This window comes from Sceloporus undulatus, chromosome 1 (genome assembly GCF_019175285.1).
Source record: "Sceloporus undulatus isolate JIND9_A2432 ecotype Alabama chromosome 1, SceUnd_v1.1, whole genome shotgun sequence".
Lineage (NCBI taxonomy): Eukaryota > Metazoa > Chordata > Lepidosauria > Squamata > Phrynosomatidae > Sceloporus > Sceloporus undulatus.
The window spans coordinates 322,841,435-322,865,467 of NC_056522.1; the positions used below are offsets into that span (position 1 = coordinate 322,841,435).

At 37.7% G+C, this 24,033-nt stretch overlaps 2 protein-coding genes across 6 annotated transcripts in view; one reads left to right on the forward strand and one right to left on the reverse strand.

Annotated features, from left to right (window-relative positions):
• The window catches only part of FSIP1 (fibrous sheath interacting protein 1), a 591,530-nt gene that overhangs the window by 336,300 nt on the left and 231,197 nt on the right, over positions 1-24,033 (forward strand). The gene's annotated exons all lie outside the window — the stretch shown is intronic.
• Positions 1-24,033, reverse strand: part of EIF2AK4 (eukaryotic translation initiation factor 2 alpha kinase 4) — a 61,077-nt gene that overhangs the window by 33,707 nt on the left and 3,337 nt on the right. Inside the window, exons 2-13 of one of the 2 annotated variants that reach the window (XM_042464445.1) lie at positions 18,069-18,184; positions 17,649-17,751; positions 15,490-15,663; positions 14,374-14,454; positions 11,918-12,060; positions 10,893-11,008; positions 9,509-9,666; positions 8,395-8,930; positions 6,466-6,575; positions 4,256-4,413; positions 2,577-3,004; positions 1,255-1,324 (exon numbers count right to left, since the gene is read on the reverse strand). In XM_042464445.1, coding sequence (XP_042320379.1) covers positions 1,255-1,324; positions 2,577-3,004; positions 4,256-4,413; positions 6,466-6,575; positions 8,395-8,930; positions 9,509-9,666; positions 10,893-11,008; positions 11,918-12,060; positions 14,374-14,454; positions 15,490-15,663; positions 17,649-17,751; positions 18,069-18,184 — 2,193 coding nt within the window. Of the gene's footprint in view, positions 1-1,254; positions 1,325-2,576; positions 3,005-4,255; positions 4,414-6,465; positions 6,576-8,394; positions 8,931-9,405; positions 9,469-9,508; positions 9,667-10,892; positions 11,009-11,917; positions 12,061-14,373; positions 14,455-15,489; positions 15,664-17,648; positions 17,752-18,068; positions 18,185-24,033 lie in introns of those variants that run through there. The other variant, XM_042464450.1, reaches the window with a different exon arrangement.

The window sequence follows — 24,033 nt, forward strand, 5'->3', positions numbered from 1 at the left end:
AGTTAAAAGATAGGCAGACAATAAAAATAGATATGGGCAGACAGGGTGGTCTTATTATTTTGGGAGATCAGTCAGTCAGGGAAGGCTTGCTGGAAGAGATCCGTCTTGACTGCCTTCTTGAAGGTGTCAAGGGTGGTAATCTGATGGATCTCCTCCATTCCACAGTTTTGCAGTGACTGGGAAACAGTAGTCAACCTGGTCTTTTTTGGTTGTAGCAGATTTTTCCCAGAGGACCTGAGAGTGCGGGGTGGATTGTATGGAAGGAGGAGCTCCCGCAAGTAAGCTGGACCCAAGCCATGTAGGGCTTTAAAGGTAACAACCAACACCTTGTACCACACCCAGAAGGTGATTGGCAGCCAGTGAAGGGATTTTAAATGGAGAAGAGAAGGTTAAGAGGTGATATGATAGCCCTGTTTAAAAACTTGAAGGGATGTCACATAGAGGAGGGAGCTAGCTTGTTTTCTGCTGCTCCAGAGACTAGAACCCGGAGCATGGATGCAAATTACAGGAAAAGAGATTCCACCTCAACATTAGGAGGAACTTCCTGACAGTAAGGACTGTTCGACAGTGAAACACACTTCCTCTGAGTGTAGTGGAGTCTCCTTCCTTAGAGGTCTTTAAACAGAGGCTGGATGGCCATCTGTCAGGTATGCTTTGATTGAGATTTCCTGCATAGCAGGGGGCTGGACTGGATGGCCCTTGCGATCTCTTCCAACTCTATGATTCTATGATTCATAGAAGTAGGTTGTAAATGGTATAAACTGTCAATCAAGCACCTAAGCAGAATACAGTCACCCCACCTAACGTGCAGATCTGAGATCCACGCCCCTGAATATATGTGGAGGGGTGATCTCCACTACTTGCAATGGGGCGCGTACCATTCAAGCCTATGGGCTTGAATAAGCATGAGCCTCCATTTTTGAAGGAGAAGAGGATCCAGAATGAGCCAACTGTATTACATTTCTCACTAGTGCAACAATCACCAAGGTTTGATATGTATGCTAATTGTGACTGGCCAACTGGCCAATGTGTCAACCCTAAAACCTCTGAATAGTACACTAGGCTTATCTTATCTCTGTGCCTGGCTACATTTTTGTTCATTAAGTAGGGAATGAAATGACTGCCAAACTCAGGATACTACACTGACTCACTGTGCTTCAAGAGACGCAGCACATGAACATCAAATAGTCAGCTTACAAGTTTGTGAGAGGAGAATTAAATACACACTTCCATAGCAACTTCTTTGATATTTACCATCATATGATTTTTACTGTTGTCTTCTTCATTATCAAAAATGATATCACTTTCAGAGTCTGCTGCTGGCCTAAATTAACAAATACAAATGGAAAAATTAAAAGTCTTTTCAAACAAACTGTGTCCCATCAAAATCTGCACTCCAGTGGAAGCTTATGTAGAGAAGCCCAATAATAGGCCACTGGAACTGAAATTTTCACTCAGCTAAAATAAAATTTAATTGTGCTACATATTTATTTATTTCAATATATATATATGGGATGCGGGCTCAAGTGGTTAAGACACTGACTCTGTTGATTGCAAGACTGGCAGGCCCAGGTGCCGCATGATGAGGTGAGCTCCTATCACTATACCCAGCTTCTGCCAACCTAGTGGTTTGGAAGCATGCAAATGCAAGTAAACAAATAGGTACCACTCCAATGGGAAGGTAAACAGTGTTCTGTGCAATCATGCTGACCACGTGATCACAGAGCAGTCTCTGACAATGCTGGCTCTTTGGCTTATTAACGGAGATGAGCACTGCCCCTACGGTCAGGTACAACTTGACAACCTTGTCAATGGAGAATACCTACACACACACACACACACACACACACACACACAATTGTTATTATAATTTAAATAAATGTTGCAGTTCTGGTTTTAACTACTTAATAAACCATTCTGAGATACAAGATACATATTACAAATGATATTTTATATATGTGCTGTTGTAATGTGTCATCAGGTCAACTCCGCCTTATGGTGACCTTATCCTAGGGTTTTCTTGGCAAGGCTCCTTCAAAGGAGATTTGTCACTGTCTTCTTCTGTGGCTGAGAGTGTATGCCTCAGTGGATTTCCATGGTTGAGTAGGGATTTGAACCTTAGTCTCCTAGAGTCCTAGTCCAACACTCAAACCATTACACCACACTGGCTCTCAGTATACAGTTTAAAATATTTTCTATAAAAATCTGAAAGAAATTTTAAATGTTTTCCTTACTGTAGTTTTAAACACAACATCTGAGAATACTCTTATCTGTACTTGTGACTAAAGGTGGCATTTGTGGCCAAAACATCAAATATCTTCTATATATCTAACTTTTCTTGAACTTGATGTCATTGTCCTTTTTGCTTAGGAGTACTATAAATACTAATAGACCTCAAAGACAGCATGGGAGATGGTTCAAAGCGATGGGGGAGTGACATCAAAAATAATCTCACTTGCCCCTTGCAGCGCTGGAAGTCACCAGGGAATTGTAGTCCCTTCTGCAAATTTACATCTAGTCCATTCACAATTGCCCCAAGAGAGGGTGAGAAACAAATACCTTACATTCCTACTCACAAGAATGATTGTGAAAACACTCCTCCACCTTCCTCTTCATCATCATCGTCATCATCACTGGATTCTTGATCTGCTCCACTGAACCTAGCGCTTGATGATTTCTCACAAGAGGTGCTCCACTCAACTGAACTGGTCAGAACTGGAGGAGGGGCATTTGCTTCTATCTCATCCATCGACTCCTCCTCACCCTTCTCATTCTGAGCCAGCTTCTCAGCAACTTTCTTCCTTTCTGTGCTTTCTGATGCTGAAGTGTCAAGCAAAGGCCTTTCATGTTTCTCTATCCACGCATTATAATATCGCACAATATTCTCATGGTTCAGACGTGACAGTAGCGTCACTTCCCCTTTAATTCTTCGAAACTGCTTGCTTGTGGGATTAATGTGAATTCGCTTTACCGCATAACAGCAGCCATCCAATTTGTTCTGGACCTATTCATTGACAATATTACCAGATAGAGATTTCAGGGGGTGGGAAAAATTATGTAGACCCTTTTATTTTAGGCATTGCCTCATCATCTCTCCCCCAAGAAAGCTCTGAGTAGTTTTTGGAAGGAGAATAGCCCTCTACACCCCATCCCCACTGCTGCCTACAGTGTGCTGCACTTTGTTCTGTGGGGGAATCCAGATGAGACAAAAATTATGGTATGTGCCTGAGAGTATACTACTGTTAACTCATTTAAATTTGAAATTCATATGATGCACATCAGCATCTGAAGTTACTGGTTACCAATCTCATTGACTAATGTCATTAGCAGCACTGTTTCCTTTTCCACAGTTGCTTATTTGGAGTGAATTTTGCCATCCTACTCCTATTCTTCCCCTCCTGTATTAGTGTAATTCTGCCTCACTAGAAAAGTCCTTGCTCCAACCTCATCCTCTCTGCCACATTATTGGCCACATTTTTGGGCCAACATAGGTGCATGCAAATGTTCATGTCATGGGAACCATCATGGATATCTCGCTTGCTCTCCTATCCTTTTTAAAGCTTCTTATGGTGAAGATCTGCTGTTGGGATTAGGCTTCTGTTTGTTTGCCAGAATCAAGAGTTTGCATATACAGTACACATGCCACTCATTAGTGCTTACTACTAAGTAAATACTCTCACCAAGAATAAGACTAAAATCGCAACTCTTCTATTCATCAACTTGGGGATAAGTCCCATTGAAGCCAGCTGAGCTTACTTCTGAGCAGACCTATTTGACATTATACTATATAAAGCTTCAAAGGACTAGGAACCATTGAAAAAAAGAGCATTCAAAAGTGAAATGGAGGAAAGAAAGGTTCCCCCCCATAAGAAGATTTTTATCAGTCTAGTAATGCTTCATTACGGATCTCATGATGATTTGCCATATTCACAGTATCACTGTTATTTGGGATATGATAACATTATTACATAGGATTATTCACACTTCTAGCTACTAATATAAAAACTGAAAGAATATGTGAAAGGATTCCAAGGCAGAAAAGAGAAGTAATGCAGGCACCTATACTAATTTAACAAGAAACAGTGTGATTGGGGGAAAGGTTGCTCATGCATTTGCTATAATGGGAAATATATGTGTGGAATCTCCTTCTGCAGTGAGGTAACCTGAGCAGTATGACTGCTACCTTTAATATGTTTAATGAACACACAAACTGTAGATGGAATAAAATTAGATTCATATTGGGTGCTGCACATACCTTGATGACAGCTCCAAAGGCCCCTTTACCCAGCAGTTGCAGTTCTTCAAACTCATTGTAATAGCGGGAAAATTGTCTCTGTGTTTCTGTGACAAAGAAGTTGCCAGCAATCTGACTGCTGGGAATAACAGTTTCAATATCATCTATTCCTGTTGAATCTGAAAACAGAAAAGTGATATTGTAAAAGGAAAGTTCAAAGAAGCAATCCAGTGACAACAATAAAGAGTTGATGTGACACATAATATGGTAGATTAAGGCTTTCTGTTGAAATGCAGGTCTATTCTTTTCAACATGCGGTGCTTGAAACCCAGTCATCACCAAATAATGTTGGTATATGTCTCCAGCCACTTCAGCAACATACAAGAGACAATTTAGAGCTGGCTCATGAAAAGAAATGTTAAGAATAGAGGTTTACATGTCATAGCCACCACAACTATTTGGAAAAACTTATGTAATCTGTACAGTTGTATTAAAATTGAGGGTCTAGCAGAAGCATATCTAAGGTCTAACAGCAGCAACATTTCCTGGCTAAATGGGCTTTTGCCCTGTATTCATCCAGATTTTCAAATTAGTCAAACAAAAAGCAGGAAGGATATCCCCAAAAAAGAAGGCCTCAAGTATAATTCATTTTTTAAAAAAAGGATTGAAGAACTGAGTTTCTGTGCACCTTTAAGACAATAAAAACAACTGCATAAAAAACTATGAGCTTGCATGGGTTCCTCCTTCTTTAGTTGCTAAAGTGGATGAATGGGCAATACTTGAGGCTTTTATTTACATGTGTATATTTTGATTCTTACTTAAATATTCATTTTTTTAGTGACCTGTCCCTTCAGCCTCACCTTTTGCCTTTTGGTACACTTTAAAGCTGCCTTCACAGCAGGCTTAAGTGTGTCAGAGAGTGCATGTGTGCATGTACTGTGCAAGAGTGACAACATTAAGAGATACACTTGTTAAATTTGCAAAAAAAATGCAAATTGTTTGCTAAGAAACATTTTCTGCATGAAAAGCTTGAAGTAAAAATCATCTTATGATTCAGCATCATCAATGCTTTTTTTTTCATTTCTATTAATTAAAACTAAAAAAAATACCCAGTTTCATAAAGATTAGCCTCCCTTGGTGTTCTTTTTCTCTCCCCCACTCCTTCTCTTGTCTTTCCTGCTTCTTCTCTCCCCCACTGGTATTTCTTTCTCTCCATTACAATTTTCATTCAGACTCTCTCTCTCTCCTACCCCTCACCTCATTATCTCACTCTACCTCCAAAGAGTTTATAGATTTTGGGACCCCAGCCTTGCAATGGGACGTTCCATGTGGACACAACCTCTCTGGAGAAATAATATTCTTGACCCAACTGCAGTATTCTATCTTTTGGTTAGGGTAGTCTGCCGCTTAAAGACTGAAGATGATACGGCAGGATTCAGGCAAGCATTGACTAAAATTAATCTACTTAAACAAAATAACTATAAGGTGCACACCTCAGGGTCAATAGCTATGCTTCAGCGATCTAGGTTCCACAGTCTTAGACCTATGACAGAGATAGATATAGAAACATACAATAATATATAACAAAAGAGAGAGTAAAGAATTATGATTGTGTATACCGTATATACTTGATTATACGTCAACCTCATGTATAAGTCTAGAAAGTCGAGGGTAGGTTTTGGGGGCAAAATTATGGATTTTGATATGCCTCATGGATAAGTTAAGGGTAAAACTTAGGGCCACATAAGAAAGGATCTAAAGGATGAAGCAAAAGAAAGCAATGCCAAAGAACTTGCAAAATTCCAGAAGGCATAACTGGTTGTACTCATTCTAAAAGCTGGATAGATGAGACTAGAGGAAGGTCAGTGCTTCCAGGACAGATTATACTTTTACCTTTCACCAATGCATGGTTCCTTTTTTAAAATAAGAGTTAAAATACAGTACTAACATTGACCCATGGATAAGTTGATCTCTGTTTTTAGGATCAATTTTTGACTAAAATTTCTAGAGTTATACATGAGTATAAACAGTAATTAAAATTCTTGCAAACAAAACATTCAAATAAAAAAGAAACCATATCAAATACCAAATTGGGTTCTAAAGAATCTTGGCAACTGTCTTATAACCTGACAGCATTTTATATAATTACATATGAAGTTTTTAGGCAATATAGCACTTTATTTTCAAGTTCTATAACCCCCTAGCATATTAGAAATCTTTGAATTATTTACCATCTGGACTTTCTTCCATTGCAGGCATTTTCATTGGTGGTGGGTTTATAAATCTGTGGTGTAATAACTGTTGGGTGCTCCACCTTTCTTTGTCTTCCAAGCAAACACTCCTGAACATAATACAAAACAGTACAGATTTTATTTGGCATTTCAGCTGAAATGGTATTTTGGCTGTTACTGCAAAACCAAATTTCAGACTCTCAATTAAAATTCTAACATTATGCAGTGAGTGTAACATCCTCATGGGCCAACTTCTGCTAGTACAATATGCAGATTGCAATATCAAAATTAAGGCAGCAGTACACTGGAAACTGCCAAGTTAGACAAAAAAAAGTCAAAGTGTATTACCTGTTTTAGACAGCAACCCAATCTTATGTTTTGCACCTTAAGTCAACTTACCCCATCAATTTCATAGTCAAGGAATGATCAGAGCTGATTTTGCCAATTACTTCCTCTGAAATTAGCCTCAAGAATACAACCCCTCCCCCCAAAGTTACTGTGTACACTAGTGTATATATCAGTACAAATGCATAAAGTAGGAATTTTAAAGAACTAAGAGGAATGGTTGATCACCCTACTATTTTTTTCTAAGATCACATAAATTCTATCAAAGACCTGGATAATAAGAAGAGTCCTTTTATTGCAGCAGCGTAAAAAAGCAACCTAAAGAAATCTGAAAGCACAAATAATAGCAGAAGATGTTTAAAAGTAAAGACAGAAGTGATGTGGCCTGTAGCCATATGGCTGTTTTTATTGCATCTGAAGTCCACCAGGGCAAATTTATTTTTTGCATACCTTGAAGTATTTTCAAATCTCCCCATGAGAAAACTGTACACCTTGCTTTAGTAATCCTTTTTAAAATGAACTTTTCATTACTTTTTGTTTTATTTAAAAAGTGTGGCCTCTGGGAGATCCTAGGACAGGAGAAATGGCCCCCAGAAATGTTAAGGAAAATGCAACATGGGATATACAGTAATAGAAATAAAATATGTGAAAGTCACAATGACTAAGCAAGAGCAATTAAGAAGCTACACAGGTGAAAAAGCTAATGTAATTTAGAAGTCTTGAAAGTCAAGGACAGAATTATAGAATGTACAATTGGAAACACCTGAGATTCATTAAGTGTACAAGGTAAAATGATGAAATACTTGGGTTGGTCTTAAGTGTGGGTTGAACTACGTGAACCAATCAAAATGAATGTACACACCCACTGGGTGGAAACTGACTAGTGGGTGGTGATTAACAATGGCTATAATAATTGCAATGTTTGCCAATGTTTTGTGTGGTTAGCTGGAGTAGTTTGGAGATATTGTGGAGTATTGGATATTGTAGAGATTGTGATTTGTAGGGCATATAGTATATGTATATAGTAGAATAAAGTAGATCTTTTATATAAGACTACTGAGTTGTCTGGTGTCTTGAGTGAAGATACAAGAGCCAGCAGAATCCTGGAGAAGTTTGGAGACATCTGAGGAAGAAGAGTGAGAAGGCTTGGAGGGTCTTCAGCCTATTCTCTGAAACTCTGCTGCTTGGAAGAAAAGCATTAACCACTGATCAAAGCTGGTCAGCTCTGCTGCATAACAAGGTGAGGAGTTAGAGCCAGAGGTGAAGAGCTACAACTCCCATCATCCCTGACAAGAAACCCAGAACTTGCATATCCCTGCTATGAATTATTTGCTAAAGCTCCCACTGCTAAAGCAGCAATAACTGATTTCAAAATAACTTGCCTCTTCAATTATCTTGCAACTCTGCTGTGAAACCTTCCAAGAAATTGAAATTGATCCTGATCACCTAAGCATTTCCTTTAGCTTGTCATCTCTTCATTCAACTTCAACATTACTATTGGATTTAAAAGATCTTGAATTATGAGTATTATTACAAAACATTTATATGGTACAAGGAGAAAAAAATAATTAGATATTTACATACTTTTTCAAAAAGTCTTGAAAATCAGCAGGCAAATCATTTGGAATAATGACTGGGTATTCCTTAGTTTCTTGCCCCTGACTGAGAGCAAGCAGTATCAAACCCAAACGCCACACATCTCCCTTTTTCCCTGGTTTGTTTGGCAGGGCATCATCACTAAATCGAACCTTGGTTTGTTCGAAAACATCTTCCTTACAGATATCTGCCAAGCGCTTGGAAATACTGTAGTCTGTCAGTTTGAGATTGCCTTCCACATCAATTAGTATGCTGGACATACTCAGAAACTTGTGTACCACTGAATTATTGTGTAGATAGTCAAGAGCTGACAAAAGCTGGGTTGCATAATTGCGTAGTTGATCCACAGGAAGGGGAATCTCTTTCTCCAAATACATTGAAAAGCTGGATCCACTGATGTGTTCTACCAAAATGTCCACCACAATTGAGTCACTGTGCTCTTTAAAGTTCATAGATAAATAACGGACTATGTTGGGGTGGTTTAACTTAATCAAAGAATTGAATTCTGCCTCTGCTCCCTGAATCTGTTCAAAAGAAACAAAGTATCAGTGAGTATGGGTCCAAATAACACATAGGTATCACCCCATGTCTTCCATTTCAGACACCTGAGCTTACACTGTTTTGATCTGTTTTATCCACTATCCAGTCCTAGTGATTCAAGAGGCTATACTTTTAATTAATAAATACATGTGTCAAAGTTCTTCCCATTCAGTTTTGAAAATGTATTAACAAGTGCTTCAGGGTTTTTTTTTTTAAGTCCTTAGTAGGCATGTTCTATCAAAGCAACCAGCCTTTTCATTATTCTGAAGCTATCTATACAAATTTCTAGGTTTGTTTCCCTAAATCCAATTATTAGTCCTACTAAATTAATGAAAACATGAGATGTAAAAACTTATGAAAGCTTTATGGATTCAGTGAGTATATTCCTGGTGGGATAAACAATTGGATTTAGGCCACTGTTTGGATTAGCATCATTTTCATACAGAACTTATCAAGTACCTGAATTTCCATTAGTATTCAGCATCCAAGAGTATTCATATTTCACCATGTGAATTTAAAATTCTGTTAAGACCAAATAAAAGATGCACACAAGCACTGTTACCTGTTTTTTGCATTTTTCAACTTTTTCCTTTTCTTGACTTGTAAGAAATTTCCCCATTTTCTTTTGCCACTGAAGTACCCATTCATACACTAGGACAAAATTGCCAGTACACATCTCCAAAGCATTATAAACTGATTTACCAAGTTGCTCATCCTTGTCTGTATACAGAAAGAGGGATAAAGATATCAGCTATGAATACAGGCAATGTTGCAGATGTCAAGATCATTATGAAAAGATAATTTGTTTCTTTCAAGTCATCCCAATATACCTTTTTGAGCATACAGAGGATGGGGCGTGTTCAATTTTTGTAAGCTATTCAACAATCATTCCATTGGCAGATATAAGCAAATATTTTAAAGTATCTTGTACTTAAATTGCCAGTACATATGAGAGATCTTAATGTTCACAGACCATAAACACAAAGAAGAAAAGAGCTCATAAGTCAGGGGTAGGCAACTTGTAGCCCGCGGGCCGGATGCGGCCCAGCGAGGCCTTGGGACCGACCCCAGCCCAGTCCTGCCGCCGATTGTCGCCGGGGCCTTTGGGGGTCAATTGTCTATAGAAGCCTCAGAAACATGCATTTATATTAACATTTTTTAAAAAATCAAATTTTTTCGCGTGTCCTCCATTTTTTAAAAAAAAAGTGTCTTCCACTTGAAAATTTTGTCCTACATTTGTCCTGGTTTATTTATATATTTAATTTTTTAAAAAATCATTTAATTATTTATTTTTTGGCTTCGGCCCCCCAGTTGTCTGAGGGACAGCAACCCGGCCCCCGGCTCAAAAAGATTGCCTACCCCTGTCATAAGTACATGAAAGCAAGCTGCTCACAAAGCTGAAGCTTTGCTGAATGTAACTGAAAAGGTTTCCACTGCAGAACAGACAAACCATTATTCAGTGTTTAAATGTGGTTTCTTTTTAACAGCACAAACTACTAAAACAAGTAGCACTGCTGCAATTCAGGATCTTTCTCCTGCGTGCATACCAGTTTTTGGATGTTTGCAATGTATTTGCCAACTGGAGAAAGATCATCACAGATCCACTGCTTTAATTTTGTGGTAAGTGAGAAGCATATTCTCTGTAAAGCACCTGCACATTAGGATTTGGAAATTAGGCATATCTGGAAAGTGTACACATACCTTTAACAGTCTCAATAAAGGCAAGAATAGAAGAATGCTTTCACCTATCATGTAAGATTCTGATTAAAGAATCAGACTTTCTACCCTCCTTTCCTATTATTCACATGCCCTTTCACTGATCAGGACAGCTTTCACTCTCTATGTGTTTCAGTAAAATAAAAATAGCTTTCATTGCTCCTTCATCTCTTAGTGAAAAAAATAAGAGATGCTAAAAAATTCTGATATCTAGCAATCACTCCACTTACCTATACATTTTCCTTTGTGTACTTTAAGCTGACCAGCAGCACTAGTATTGAAATGCAGAATTTCATATGTTCCTGGGGAATCTTCACTACTACAAGAAGAATGCTGGCGCTCTCTCCTAGAATGTAAAGATCAGTAAGTATTTTGTTTTGAGATGTTTATAAATAAACAATAAAGTTCTGTTCACTACAGGTGACAATGCAAGTCAGAGATGGGAGATACGTAACCCTATAGATGTTGCTGGATTGCAACTTCCATCTCCTCTCATCACTGGCTATACTGGCTAGTGCTTATGTGAGTTGCAGTTAGCAGCTTCTGAAAAGTCACATGTTCCCAACTCTTTGGCCTAAATACCTCTACAAGTATGCTGTTTTAATGATATGGCTCAGTGGCGATTTGAACCCTGGTCGCCAGAGTCATAGTCCAACACTCAAACCACTATACCACATTAGTTTACAACAGGAAAATACCCACTGATGTACAGTGCGCCTGTGTTCATGACGGGAGAGAAATGGAGCACGCGCCATGGCACGCACGAGCCCCATTATTTTCAACGGGGCTCAAGCATATGTGCGATTTGCCTTATGCTGAGGAGTCTGGAACGGATCCTCGCGTAAGGCAAGGGCGCACTGTACTTAGCATTTAATTAAAACCTTATAAAATTTAGTGAGCACAATTTTTTACCTTTGAAGCTTGCAGTTCAAACTTTTGTGCCCTCAGTAAAAACCCACTCTATTTTAAAGTTCAAATGAACAGACTAACATTGTATCTGTAACGCTGGCTTATAAGGTTCACATCTCCTATGTACACTTGCAAGAATTTTATTTTTTCCTTTAGTGCCAGAAACAACAGTGCTGTACAAAAGTAGAGAAAATGTATTTATATTTAAACATAAATATATTTATGTTTATACATCTTACTATCTGGTAACTATATATGTGTGCCCATTGTCTATATGTTGAGACATAGGCTCATACCATTTTACTAAAAAAAAATCCAGGCTTTTCAAAGGAAGAACAATACATACTTTGAACGCCCTGTGGAATGTGCACGATATTTATTGTTCCCTCCATGTTCCGTAGCACCACCATTTAAAATTATTTTGTTCCCTGTACCATCTCTATTAGCAGAAATATCTTGATTTGTCAAAGCAGCACTTCCCAAACGCTCCTGGAAAGACAAAATGGAGGGGAGCGAGGAGGAGAAAGCTGAACAGACTCTTGAGTGCACCCTAACTGGAACACTGCTTCTAAGGTTGAGGGAAAGGCCATGCAGGGACTGGTCAGCACCTACTTTAAGTATTATTATTTTCTAGCAGTATTGTTAGTCATATCAGGAGAAACAAAGAACCCCAGTCACTATGAACTTTTACTTGAGACAGCTGATGCAGCACGTTATTCCTGTATTGTTCTTTGTCCATGTAAACGAAAAACTAGTACATCAAAGCATGTAAATATACCTAGAGGTATGAAGACCCAGGAAAAACAAAAGATTTCAGATTAAAAAACCTGGCTTTTCCATGTCCCTCTTAAAAACTGAATTATGGAATATTTCTTTTAGACTGATGAATAAAATGTTTAAGACACAGTGTTCACACATTTACTGCACCAAAATCAATTTCAAAAACTCTAAAAGAGGAACACTTTTCATTTAAGATTATGTACAGTGGACCCTTGTTATACACTGGGGGTTGGTTTCAAGATCTGCTCAAGTCCCATTAAATATAATGACATAGCAAAATGGTATCCCTTATAAAAAATGGAAAATCAAGGTTTGATATATGAAATTTAGACTTTTTTTGAACATTTTCAAACTGTGGATGCGTGAATCCATGTATAAAAAATCCATGTATAAGAAGGGACAACTGTAGTTATGAGATCATTACAATTCTTGGTCTTGGTTTCCATTTCTCATTTCTTTATATGGCAATGAATGTATTATGAGTATATCTGCTTAATACTATGGAAAACTAGTATTTCCTATGTTTTACTGATGTCAATGATTGCTTCTATATATTTTTTTTTTGCAGGGGTGGGGTGTTTCCCTGTTCCTCTAACTGGCAAAACTAAACAAGGTCCTTACTGTTCAGGACCTTGGAATTCCCTTTGTAATAAAATTAAATTTTAAAAGCAAATTCAATTCAAATTATATTCTGAAGAAACAGTACAGTGTGCCTGCAGCATACATGGCTTTTAGCTTATGCTGAAGCCATGCTATAATAAAAAGAATGGCGCATGCACCCATGGTGCATGCACTGCACCGCGTGCACAGGCCCCATTGTTTTCAATGGGGCTAGAGCATACTAGGTTTTTGCCTTACGTGGGGGTGGTCCGGAATGGGTACCCCATGTAAGGGAAGGCCCCACTGTACTTTTAATATATCAAACATGATAATTTTATGCCAAACCAATTTAAAAGTATTCAGAGGAAGCCAGGATGGGTGTAGCAGCAATTCCCCCCTCTCAATTGCAGCCTCTGCTCCATTTTCCAATTGACTTTCTCAGCTCATATAAACAGTCAGGAGTGAACAAGCTATAAGACTAGTCAATGTCTTATTACAAGAAATCAGAATTCCAATGTGTCGAAAAAATACAACTTTGAGATTTCTGTTTTAAAAGCCTTTCCTAAACCACACTATACTACACAATTACTGTCTAGTGATCAAGATTCCATTTACAAGAATTCATGCAACTGTTTCCTTCTCTCCACAGATCAGAACAAAGCCACAGAGGGGGAAGGGTTTGCAAAATCATGGATTCAGTTCTCTGCTTCATTGTGCTAACACATGTAACTTAAGAATGTAAATGACAATTTAAAATAATTTAACTTCATTTACTTTAAATGGAAATTTAATATATACTTAATAGTTAAATTTCCCTTCTAACACAAATAAATTGTGTTAGAGGACCTGACTGAAACCTGCTGATCCATATCTGCACGAGTAGAAACAGGCCCAATCCTGCATCAGACGATGTGAAGTTGTGGGGGGGGGGATGTGCAAACCCCTGAATAAATTAATCACATCTATTAACTTTCCCATCTCTTAACATATACATGAATCCACTGGGAGAGGTTGCCTAGAAATCTGGTCTGATGATACCTAACTCAATTTCTCCTTTCTAAATTTTCTACCAAATTCATGAAAGCTATTTCAATTCAAAACCAGTGGTCTGGCATTGGTAGTGGACTACTAGATAGGGGCAAACTAATTGAAGATTAACTTAGACATAACAGAGATGTTCCTAATCATCTGAAATGTAGATGAGGGAATAGGAATTCAACATGGTTCATCAAGTTCACAGTTTGGGGATAATTCAGAATTCTGCCCTAAGCCTGGATGCTTTGGGTAGGTGTACAATTGGCCCATCACTGTTATAGAAGCTTGGACATATTTTCTAGTAAGATATGTGTTGTAAAAGGAGTAGAGAAACTAGTGATGCTATACTGTTACACTCTAGCATCACACATTTTTTTAAAAAAATACCTGTTTTGCTATTTCTTTCCTTTTTCTTTCTTCTTTCTTTTCTTCTTCCCTTCTCTGAATCTCATCAAGTATTTCCTGTTGCTGAAACAGATATTACTACAATGAATGGTCTCTAATCTTATTTCAGTAAACATTTAAATGGAGATACTCTTGGGCAAGTTACATTTTCTCAGTGGAAGGTAAAGGCAAAAAGCACACTCGAACAACACAAATCTTAGGCTGCATCCACACTGCAGAAATAATCCAGTTTGACACCACTTTAACTGCCATGGCTCATTGCTTTGTAATTCTGGCAACTGTAAACTGTTGTGACACCAGAGCTGTTTGACAGAAAAGGCTAAATTTGTAATGAAACTACAGTTCCCAGAATTCCATAGCAATTATGCCACCTTAGACAATTAAACGTATTGCTCTGCTGACTGAAGGTGATAGAAAAAATATACTCCAAGACAGCAGAGCTTCATGCCTAGGGAAAAAAATGATAAGAAGAAAAGTACTAAGTCAAGAATTCAGACAACATTTAGAAGCTTAGGTAATATTTACTCTTCTCTACGTAAGCAGAGAGGAATAAAGCAAGCACAATTTGAATTATCTTGCAGACTAGAGGTGCATCCACACTGAAAAAATAATGTAGACTGACACCATTTTAATTTCTGTAGCTTCATCCTATGGAATCCTGGGATTTGCAGTTGTACAAGTTCTTTAGCTTTCTCTGTCAGAGTTCTTATGTCTTACAAAACTAAAAACCCCAGGATTCTGTAAGGTGGAGCCGTGTCAGTTAAAGTGCTGTCAAACTGCATTATTTCTATAGTGCAGATGCACCCTAGGAGGCCATGATTTATTTTAAAAATGAACAGTACCACTACCTACTATGCTTTAAATCTTAGTGGAGACTGAAACTCTGCCTGAGATTGAACCTCAGATGTAAAGTGGGAGAGTGGTCAGGAAAGAGAACAAGCGCACTGTACACAAATGAAAGAAACCTACTGGATGACAGACTACACATTAAATCCATATTTTGATTTCAAGTGTAGAAGTCATTCAGGACATTAGATATGGGCTAGCTTAGGTGTAAAGAAAAAGTAAGTGGGGAAGAGATATAGTAAATCTTCTCACCATCTGCTCTTCTTTTCTCTTAAGGTCTTGGATTCGCTGCTGTTCTTCCTGAGCTAGCCTTTCTTGTTCTTTTTGTTGATTCTTCAGCATTTCTTCATGGAAAGATTTTAATGGTGGTTTATTGTAGTCACTGAGAAATGACTGTGTATAAGCTGCCAGTTCAAATATCATCACCTGAGAGGGCAGGCAAAGGCAAAATTAGATATACCAAAGCATTTACAACAAATGTTAACCTTAACTGCACTTGTGTAAGTATAGTGGGCCCTTGGTATCCACTGGAGTTTGGTTCCAGAGCTCCTTGTAGATACCAAGATCTGTGGATACGGAGGGCCAACTATACTAGTGATTTCAGTGGAACTCAACTATTTTTAATTTATTGTTTTTCAGCTGACCAGACAGATTAGTATCCATTTCTGTCAAACCCAGTTTCAACAACTTTTTGTTGTTGTTTTTTAGTACTGGAAATCCAGAAAGGCTGTGCTGAATGAATATTTTTCCACTGAAAATAGAACTGCATAAGAAATATGCTAGCATTACATTTATGCGACTCTAACCAATGCTGGTAAAAAATAAATAGCAGTTTGTTTCAGAATGAGAAAAGCACATTTTTTTCCTTTAAAAAATTAATAATCTTCACTTGACAACATTCAGAAATACCCACAGAACACTGCTAATGCAGTTCTATGACAATATTAATTAAAAAATGATACCCTAAACACTAATCACACAAATGGAGAAATTTATCACACATTCAATTGAATTTCTTACAATCTCCCCTGTGAATTACATGTGAATGCCAGGTTTTGTTCATTTAAATACAGTATCAAGCCTAAGAATAGTTAATCAAATTTATCAAGCAGAAGGTCAATGTTATTGCTCATTTCTGATGAAAGTAGTATAATCAGAACTGCTATTGTTGTAGATATTAATATCCCATTATCCTTCTCAAGGCCAAATTGCAGCTGTAACTATAGAAAACCACTTTGGTCTTTGGTCAGCTTCAAAAATATGGATGGTTAGGTAACACAGTATTCAGCTCATTGAAGTTGGAAGTAGCACTGAGCTGCCATAATTCATTGCACCTTTAGCAATAAAGTAATTTAACAAAACAGATGGAATCCAGATGGCAGTTATAGAAAAGACGTTTTCCACATGTTTTAGCATTATTCTAGAATGGGGTTCTCATGTTTTCATCCTTAAGGTATATTGAAAAACGTAATTAGAGGTCCAACAGTCACAAAATTGCATCACAAAAATGTTTGGAATCACCTGATAACAACTATAGATATCATGTACTATCAATATCTAACCCCTACTTGCAAACTGCTAAATGTGCTGCTGCAAAACCTTCCTTTTGCCAGAATTCCATATTTTAGCTTTCCTTGGATTACATACAAAGAGCATCTCTACAGCAGAATGTAGAACAGTTACAATTCCCTAAAAATCTAGAGAATTCTAGTAGTTGTAAATGCTAGATTATTTCTTTCATTTCTTTCTATTTCCATCCTTACAATCACTTCCCCATATAAAGCTTCCCTCACATCCTCTCTGGTCCAGCTTTTTATTATTTATTATTCTATGTTCCACTTTTGTCCTAATACTAGGGCGCAGGGTAGCTTAGAAGAGGGCAAAAAGCAGATCAACTAAGAGCTTAATTTATGATATTAGAATTAACACCACAATATGTCATTTATTAAAAATATTAATTTTTATTCTTAAAATTAACAATTAAGCTTGTATCTCTTTTTGATTTCCACCAAAGCTCCTTCTGGTCTCTCTCAGAGAAAATCCTCACTGCTACTTCCTCCTGAATGTCTCCATTTGTTTCTCAAATGATTTCCCATGTTCAGGCACACACACGGCTCCTCAATGCCATTGTCAAATCCTAAGTTTTGTTTTGTTTTGTTTTGTTTTTTGAAGCAAAGTTGGCTGCCAGCACAGGCAAAATGCCTCTCTTGTGAGGAATCAAGAAAAGAGACCCATGGTGTAAAGTTCACAGTATACAGGACCAACTACTAGATGTTGCTTATTTTTTCAGTAGCGAACATGTCTTCAGTATCCTGGTAGATGAAACTTACTCCCACAGCTTGTTTCACTTTAAAAACATTGTTTATACTGATAATGTTGTTCGCTATCTAAGACAAAATTAATATGCTTACCTCTCCACAACGTTCTCTTGCTAATTCCTCCAGCTGGGATTTTAATGAGTTGATGTTTTCATGTGACAAGCCCTTTGCATTTTTAAGCTCAATTTCTGGAACACTAGTGGGGAGAAAAGAACCAAAAAATGTAATATTTGCAAATGTCTGGGTATGTTATATAGTAAACCACATCTAGTAGCCAACTCTATTCTGTCATCCATCCAGCCTTTACTATGAGCACAAACATGCCAGCTGGAATTTTTTAAGTTTTTTGGCATTATTTTGTTTTGCTTCATCCTTTAGATTCTGTGTTGCATGCCCCTAGATTTTACCCTTGACTTATGCACTGGTGATGTCAAAATCCTTAATTTTGGCTCCCAAACTTGCCCTCGACTTATACATGAAGTGGGTTTATAGTCAAGTATATACGGTACTCACATATCAGGGTATGTTTGGGGACACTTGACCCACAAGTCAACTCTTGCATAGACTTCATGATCACCTGTCAAGCCCTGAGGTCGCAAAACCAGATTGATTTCCGGAGACTGTCTCACCTGAAAGGGAGAAAATCAGGGATTCAAAACTCCTTTGAGAGAAGCAGCAATTGGCAACTGAAAGGCTCAAGTAAGCAGAGGCTTCCTATCTGTTTCCTAACACTGACAGTATCCACACTGCAGAAATAATCCAGTTTGACACTGCTTTAAGTGCCATGCCTCAGTGCTATGGAATGCTGGGAACTGTAGTTTGTTGTGGTACCTGAGCTCTCTGACAGAGAAGGCTAAATGTCTCACAAAACTACAAATCTCAGGGTTCCATAGCATTGAGTCATGAAAGTGAAAGTGGTGTCAAACCAAATTATTTTTCAAGTGCAGATGCAGCCTAGGGCCCTTTCAATCACAGTTCTGTTTCACTGCTGTGGAAACATCCTAAGGAATCCTAGTGTTTGTACTTTGGTGGGTTACTGGCGCTCTCCGGATGAGATTACTAAATGTCTCTCCCTATACTGCAAATCCCAGAATGCCACAGGGCGGAGCCATGGCAGTTAAAGTGGAGTACAACATTATAACTGTGTAATCCAGTGGTACTCAAACTTTTTACCCTTGGGACACACCTTTATATCTACATGCAGATGTTGTGCCCCCGCAATGTAGTATATGAATAAAAATATTTAGTGTATGTGTTATCATTTACACATTCATTTTTTCATATTTATACATTTTATAAGGAAATAACATTATTCCAATAAGAAAAGTTTTATTTAAGTAAATTCAATATCCAAATTTCACACATTAAAAAGTTTAGGAAAAGGAGGAAGACAAGGGATCAGGGCCTTCAAGTCTTGTGCCCTCTTTGAGCTACTCACTCACGCCTCCTGGGGTCCCACCCCACCATTTGAGAACCACTTGGGAAAAGGCCTCAAGTTTCACCATTGCTTTTAAGCACTTCAGCTGCATTCTTCAACACAGGCAGAAGGCTAGGCTTATATACACAAAACAAAATCTGAATTTTTGAGATTCTTCTATCTAATGCATTCTTTAAAGATGACAAGCCACCACACAGGGCCAAAATTGGAAGGAGATGATAAACTATGGAAGCATCTGTTTAACTACCTCCCTTCCTGCTGTTTGACCACCATAGAACTACTTATCATGTATAGTCTGTCTGGAAGACATAGACTGCACATGATCTCTTCCCTTTACAACATGAATAACTTGGACACAGTTCTCATTTTTAAAAATTATCTTAGCCTTTTGCCTATGCCAGGTGAACCAAATATCATAAAGGTATATAAAGAAGGTAATTCCTCTATTAAGCCTCTGTCACTGTTAACACTGAGGGGGAAGGAGTTGAAGAGCTTTTAGAGAAAAATTATGGCTGGCTTATTGCACAATGCCCATGCTACTGGCACTTCAGTATTTTTCCAGTGCAAAATATTCTCATAAAATGTTTACAGAGCAGGAAATTCAGGTGGTTTACAGTAAAAAAAATGTCAAAAAGTAGTTTTCTCCTGAAGTAATATGAGGAAGAATGTGAAAGGGGTTTCCACTGAAGCAGATTGTTTTTTAGAAGGAAAATCCTCCCACACTGGTAAGACTAAATGGCAACTGCAAGAGAAGGTCCTCCTATGACGAAGTCCACAGGTTGTTATTTGGGGTATGTACTCTTGAGGGCACTTGACTTGTTTTGTGAGAGTGAAAGATATTCACACAGAATAGCTGTATGTATGCAAAATGATGCTATAATACAAGTGGGGGGGGGGATAAAAAGTCCCTATACAGAATACTGTATACAATTAGCTGTCACTAGACAAGAAAACTTGCCCCCCCCCAAAAAAAAACCCTGTGATAGGTTTGTTCACTTTAGGGGCACCAGAAGTCGAAAACGACTTGAAGGTACACAAATACAATGATAACATGACAAGAAAAATATTCTAAACAGATTCTTTTCTTTCTGGACCATAGTAATAGTTTTTTTTAAAAAAAATTAATATTATCTTCATGGTTCTCACTCTATATTTAACACTTTAGTCTGGGAGCTCCTTCATATTGCACAGTTGTAGCACAATAATTCTCCCTATACTGTCATGACCGCTTCCTACAGAATCCTGAGAGTTGTATTTGGCAAGGTATTAGAACTCTTTGGTTGAGAAGTCTAAATACTCCACTCTAAACAGAAAATCCAAGAATTTGATATGATGTCATCATGACAGTTCAAGTGAAATCATACTGCTACAACTGTGTAGTGTGAAAGGACACAGCACTGGGAATTGTGAGGCTCTGCAGATTTGTGCAGCACTAGCAGACATAGTCTTGATGAACACTGAGATATGAAGCCTTACAATTTCCATTCTGACACAAGTGATCCTGCTGAACTTGGTTTCCATTTAGTACAGTGATGACAGCTAGAGTGATCAAATAAATGGTACACCTGTAATTTCTAAGATGGAGTTAGAAATCAAGGTTGAGACACAAAAATGCTATGGATGTGCTGTGAAAGAGCTAAATCCTCTCACTGTCTTAAAGCATGGAAACAGACAATTGTTTAATTTTAGGGACTTGGGGGTTGCATGACAGAGCCATCATTGCCTATAGTACAGAATTTCTTGTGCCACATCATCATCTCTGATCTATCAAATCTTTCATGAACTACAAATGTGCAAAAACCTGTTTGCCTGGAGATTATAGACTAGAGTTCTGGTACAGAATAAACACACACACTGAAAGTAATGGGGCAGCAATGGTTATGAGTTATAATTCATAACAACCTCAGCTATGAAAACAATTCTCTCCAGCCATAATGATGTAGATGGCAGGAAACATGAATAATACAAATAAAATGAAATAGCCCACAGCAGCTTATTCTTCTGTAATGTAATTACCACGTGGAGAACTGCTTCCAGGCAGAAATACATATACAATGAATACACAATAGGCACTGAACACTACCCACTACTGATGTTAACTCAGAGTATCAGTAGTAAAATGAATCCCACAAGTATTTAAAGAGATGCAAATAAACTCTAGCAATAGTGTACATGAGTTTAAGTTGTAGTAAATTAAATATTTATTAGAGAAAAGATACAGAATCTGCTAGAGATTAATTACTTCCCTGTGGTATCCAAATTATGAAATTACAGGACATAATGATTAACTAGGAGCTAGAAAGATAAACCACCCATGTTTGAGAAGAACAAAAATCTCATTGTTGCTGCAAGATTCTAGTTAGTAGTTTCAGACTATTACTTCCCAAACCACCTTCAATGATTGCTTGTAGGCTTTATCAAAAGCTCATGTATACTATCATTTCTTCACGTTGGCTAGCATTTTATTTCTAATCAACATGCAGACTGTCCAAACCAATGCTTTTACATTTTTAAAGCTCCCTTTTAAAAACTTTAAACATTTCCTTAATGTCTAGCTCGTTTTTTTCACTGTCCATTTCAGAACCACTCTATTATTTTTCTTTTATTTATTCAGCTAGCATACTAATTCAACATTTTGAGCGCTCGGCCCAATTAATAACACTGCACAGTGTAAGAGATATTTCAAATGAACAAAAAACCTGATACTCTTCTGCGTTAAGATAACTGGGGTGTGGACTGACCCATGTGTTACTTTGCACAGATTAATTTAAAGTTCTTGCCAAAGAAAACAGCAAAATCATCCTCAACTAATTAAATAATTCCAACTCTGTGGCATCTCACAGTAAGTGAGAGTCAAGTCACCACAGTATTAAGGCTAGACTATTCTTTTAATGCAAACACCACACCCCATATTGTTGAACTACAACTCCTGTTAACCTTAGGTGGCACAGCCAATGGTAAGGAATGCTGGGGGCCACAAGATTCCTAACCCTCTTATTTAAGCCACATGATTCCCAACCCTTCTTATTGAAGCCATATGGTTCCCAAGCCTTTTTAATGGAGCAATGTCCCAAAGTGCCTCTTTTCCCCTTCAGAGTAAACAGTAGCTATTCATGGACAAAAGAGGAGGAGGTCATTGTCTCCTCCCAAGCACTTCAGCCACTGAGAAGTCAATATGCAATTCTGATTAGCCTCTCTTCACCTACATAGTTCTCAATTTCATGTATTTCTTGATGATGCTAGACTGTAACAGAACCTTTCAAACAGCATTTCCTATGGATAAGCGCATAATTTTAAACAACATTACCCATGTGTAGAGTTTAAAATAAAGGTTAAAATTCACTATGACTACTACATCACTTAATGGGCTGTACTATCAACAAGCAAAACTCATGAAAGGCGTTATGGTACATTTGTAGTGTCTTGTGGCAACTTTCTTTTTTAAAGGAAAGAAAGAATTTGCCTTTCTTCCTAACTGGTCTCCAATGCAAACTGTCTCAAGAGTATAAGTTACTCTTTACTGGAATGAAACCTGCGACATTTTTTTCCTGTTTCGGTCAGAAGCACAACTTTGTTGAGGTTTTCATACACATAAATTAATTGATAACTGGTCAAGAATTTAAAGCCAGACAACTGAAGACTTTAAAAATGTTCATTCCTAGAAAAGATTTACCTAATTATAGGTTCCAAATTATTTTTCTTAAATACACTATTTCCTTTCCGGGAAGAGGAAAACAGATTCTGATTACTTCCATACAACAGTTAAATTCTAAAGTATTTTAAAGAAATTGGACGTAAGAGACAAAAGGATTTCTTTTCTTTACTGGATGCAATGTGATCTTCTGGCACACATACAGATGCAGTTTAATAGCCTGGAGTGTATATCCAAGGAAATCATTAGCAGATTATGTTAAACAGCAGAGGTAAAGGAAAACTGTAGGAAAACTGTATCAAGTGTCACTCACAAATGTCTTGGTGCTACTGCAGTCTTTGGGGAAAACTATCGTGAAAATAATCCTACTAATTATGCTTAATGTAACAATATGCAAAAGAAGTTGTAGGTGTTAATTTTAGCATACACAAGATGCTCCACAATTTAGCAGCTACACTTGGGAAAAACAAAAAAGGGCAATTCCCTTTGATACTAATTATCTCACTTGCTCACTTTGGGAGAAAGCAAATGATGCCTTGTAATAATTGCACACTTGTGTATTTCAGCCTAAATTTAGAAGACAGAAACAAGATGTTAGGTCATGTATACTAAACAAGTTCAGTTTAAATTAGCATTCTAAAATCCATTCTGCAATATGAGTAGCCCTGAAACATACTCGTTATCCTTGAGTTTCTGTAGGATCTGTAGTTTAACACAACAGGATGAGAGTGACGAGGTGGTGTGGGTCTTCCTATATCAAAACCTCCACAGCTGTATCAGTAAGAAATCTTTGTGAAGACTATTCTTTTGTGTATTGGTTTAGCCACTGAGGCTCCATCTTCCAGGACTTCAGTAGCATTTAAACATTTAATACAGTAAAGGTTTCTACTAATGTTGTAAATTATGGAATATATAGGTTCCAAAACCAGTTGTGATCATTTGCACAATTTGCATTTGACCAAACTGAAAGCAGCCCACTAAGCCCAAAGGACTCCATTTGTGTTGCTTGCCTGGACAACAAATACATATATATTTTAAGGTGCTTGATGGCTGAGGGAAAACATTAAACAGCTTAGATCTTGCTTTCTACCTTGTGAAGATGGGAGGATGATCTGAGCTAGCCAAAGGGAGGTTGGTTTTGTAGTTCAAGAAGTGGTAGGGAGGGATAAGGTAAGTCTCTGTAGTTAGGCTATATCTCAGAGGAGCAGGTGAAACCACCTCTGAGTATTTCTTGCCTAAGAAAATTCTGAAATTCATGGGGTTGTCCTAAGTAGACAGGGGACTTGAAGGCACAAAGATACACAGAACAGATGACATACCAATAGAATTGCTAAAATCCACAGATTCAATTACAGTTCTATCTAAAATCTGCCAACAAAGAAAGAAAA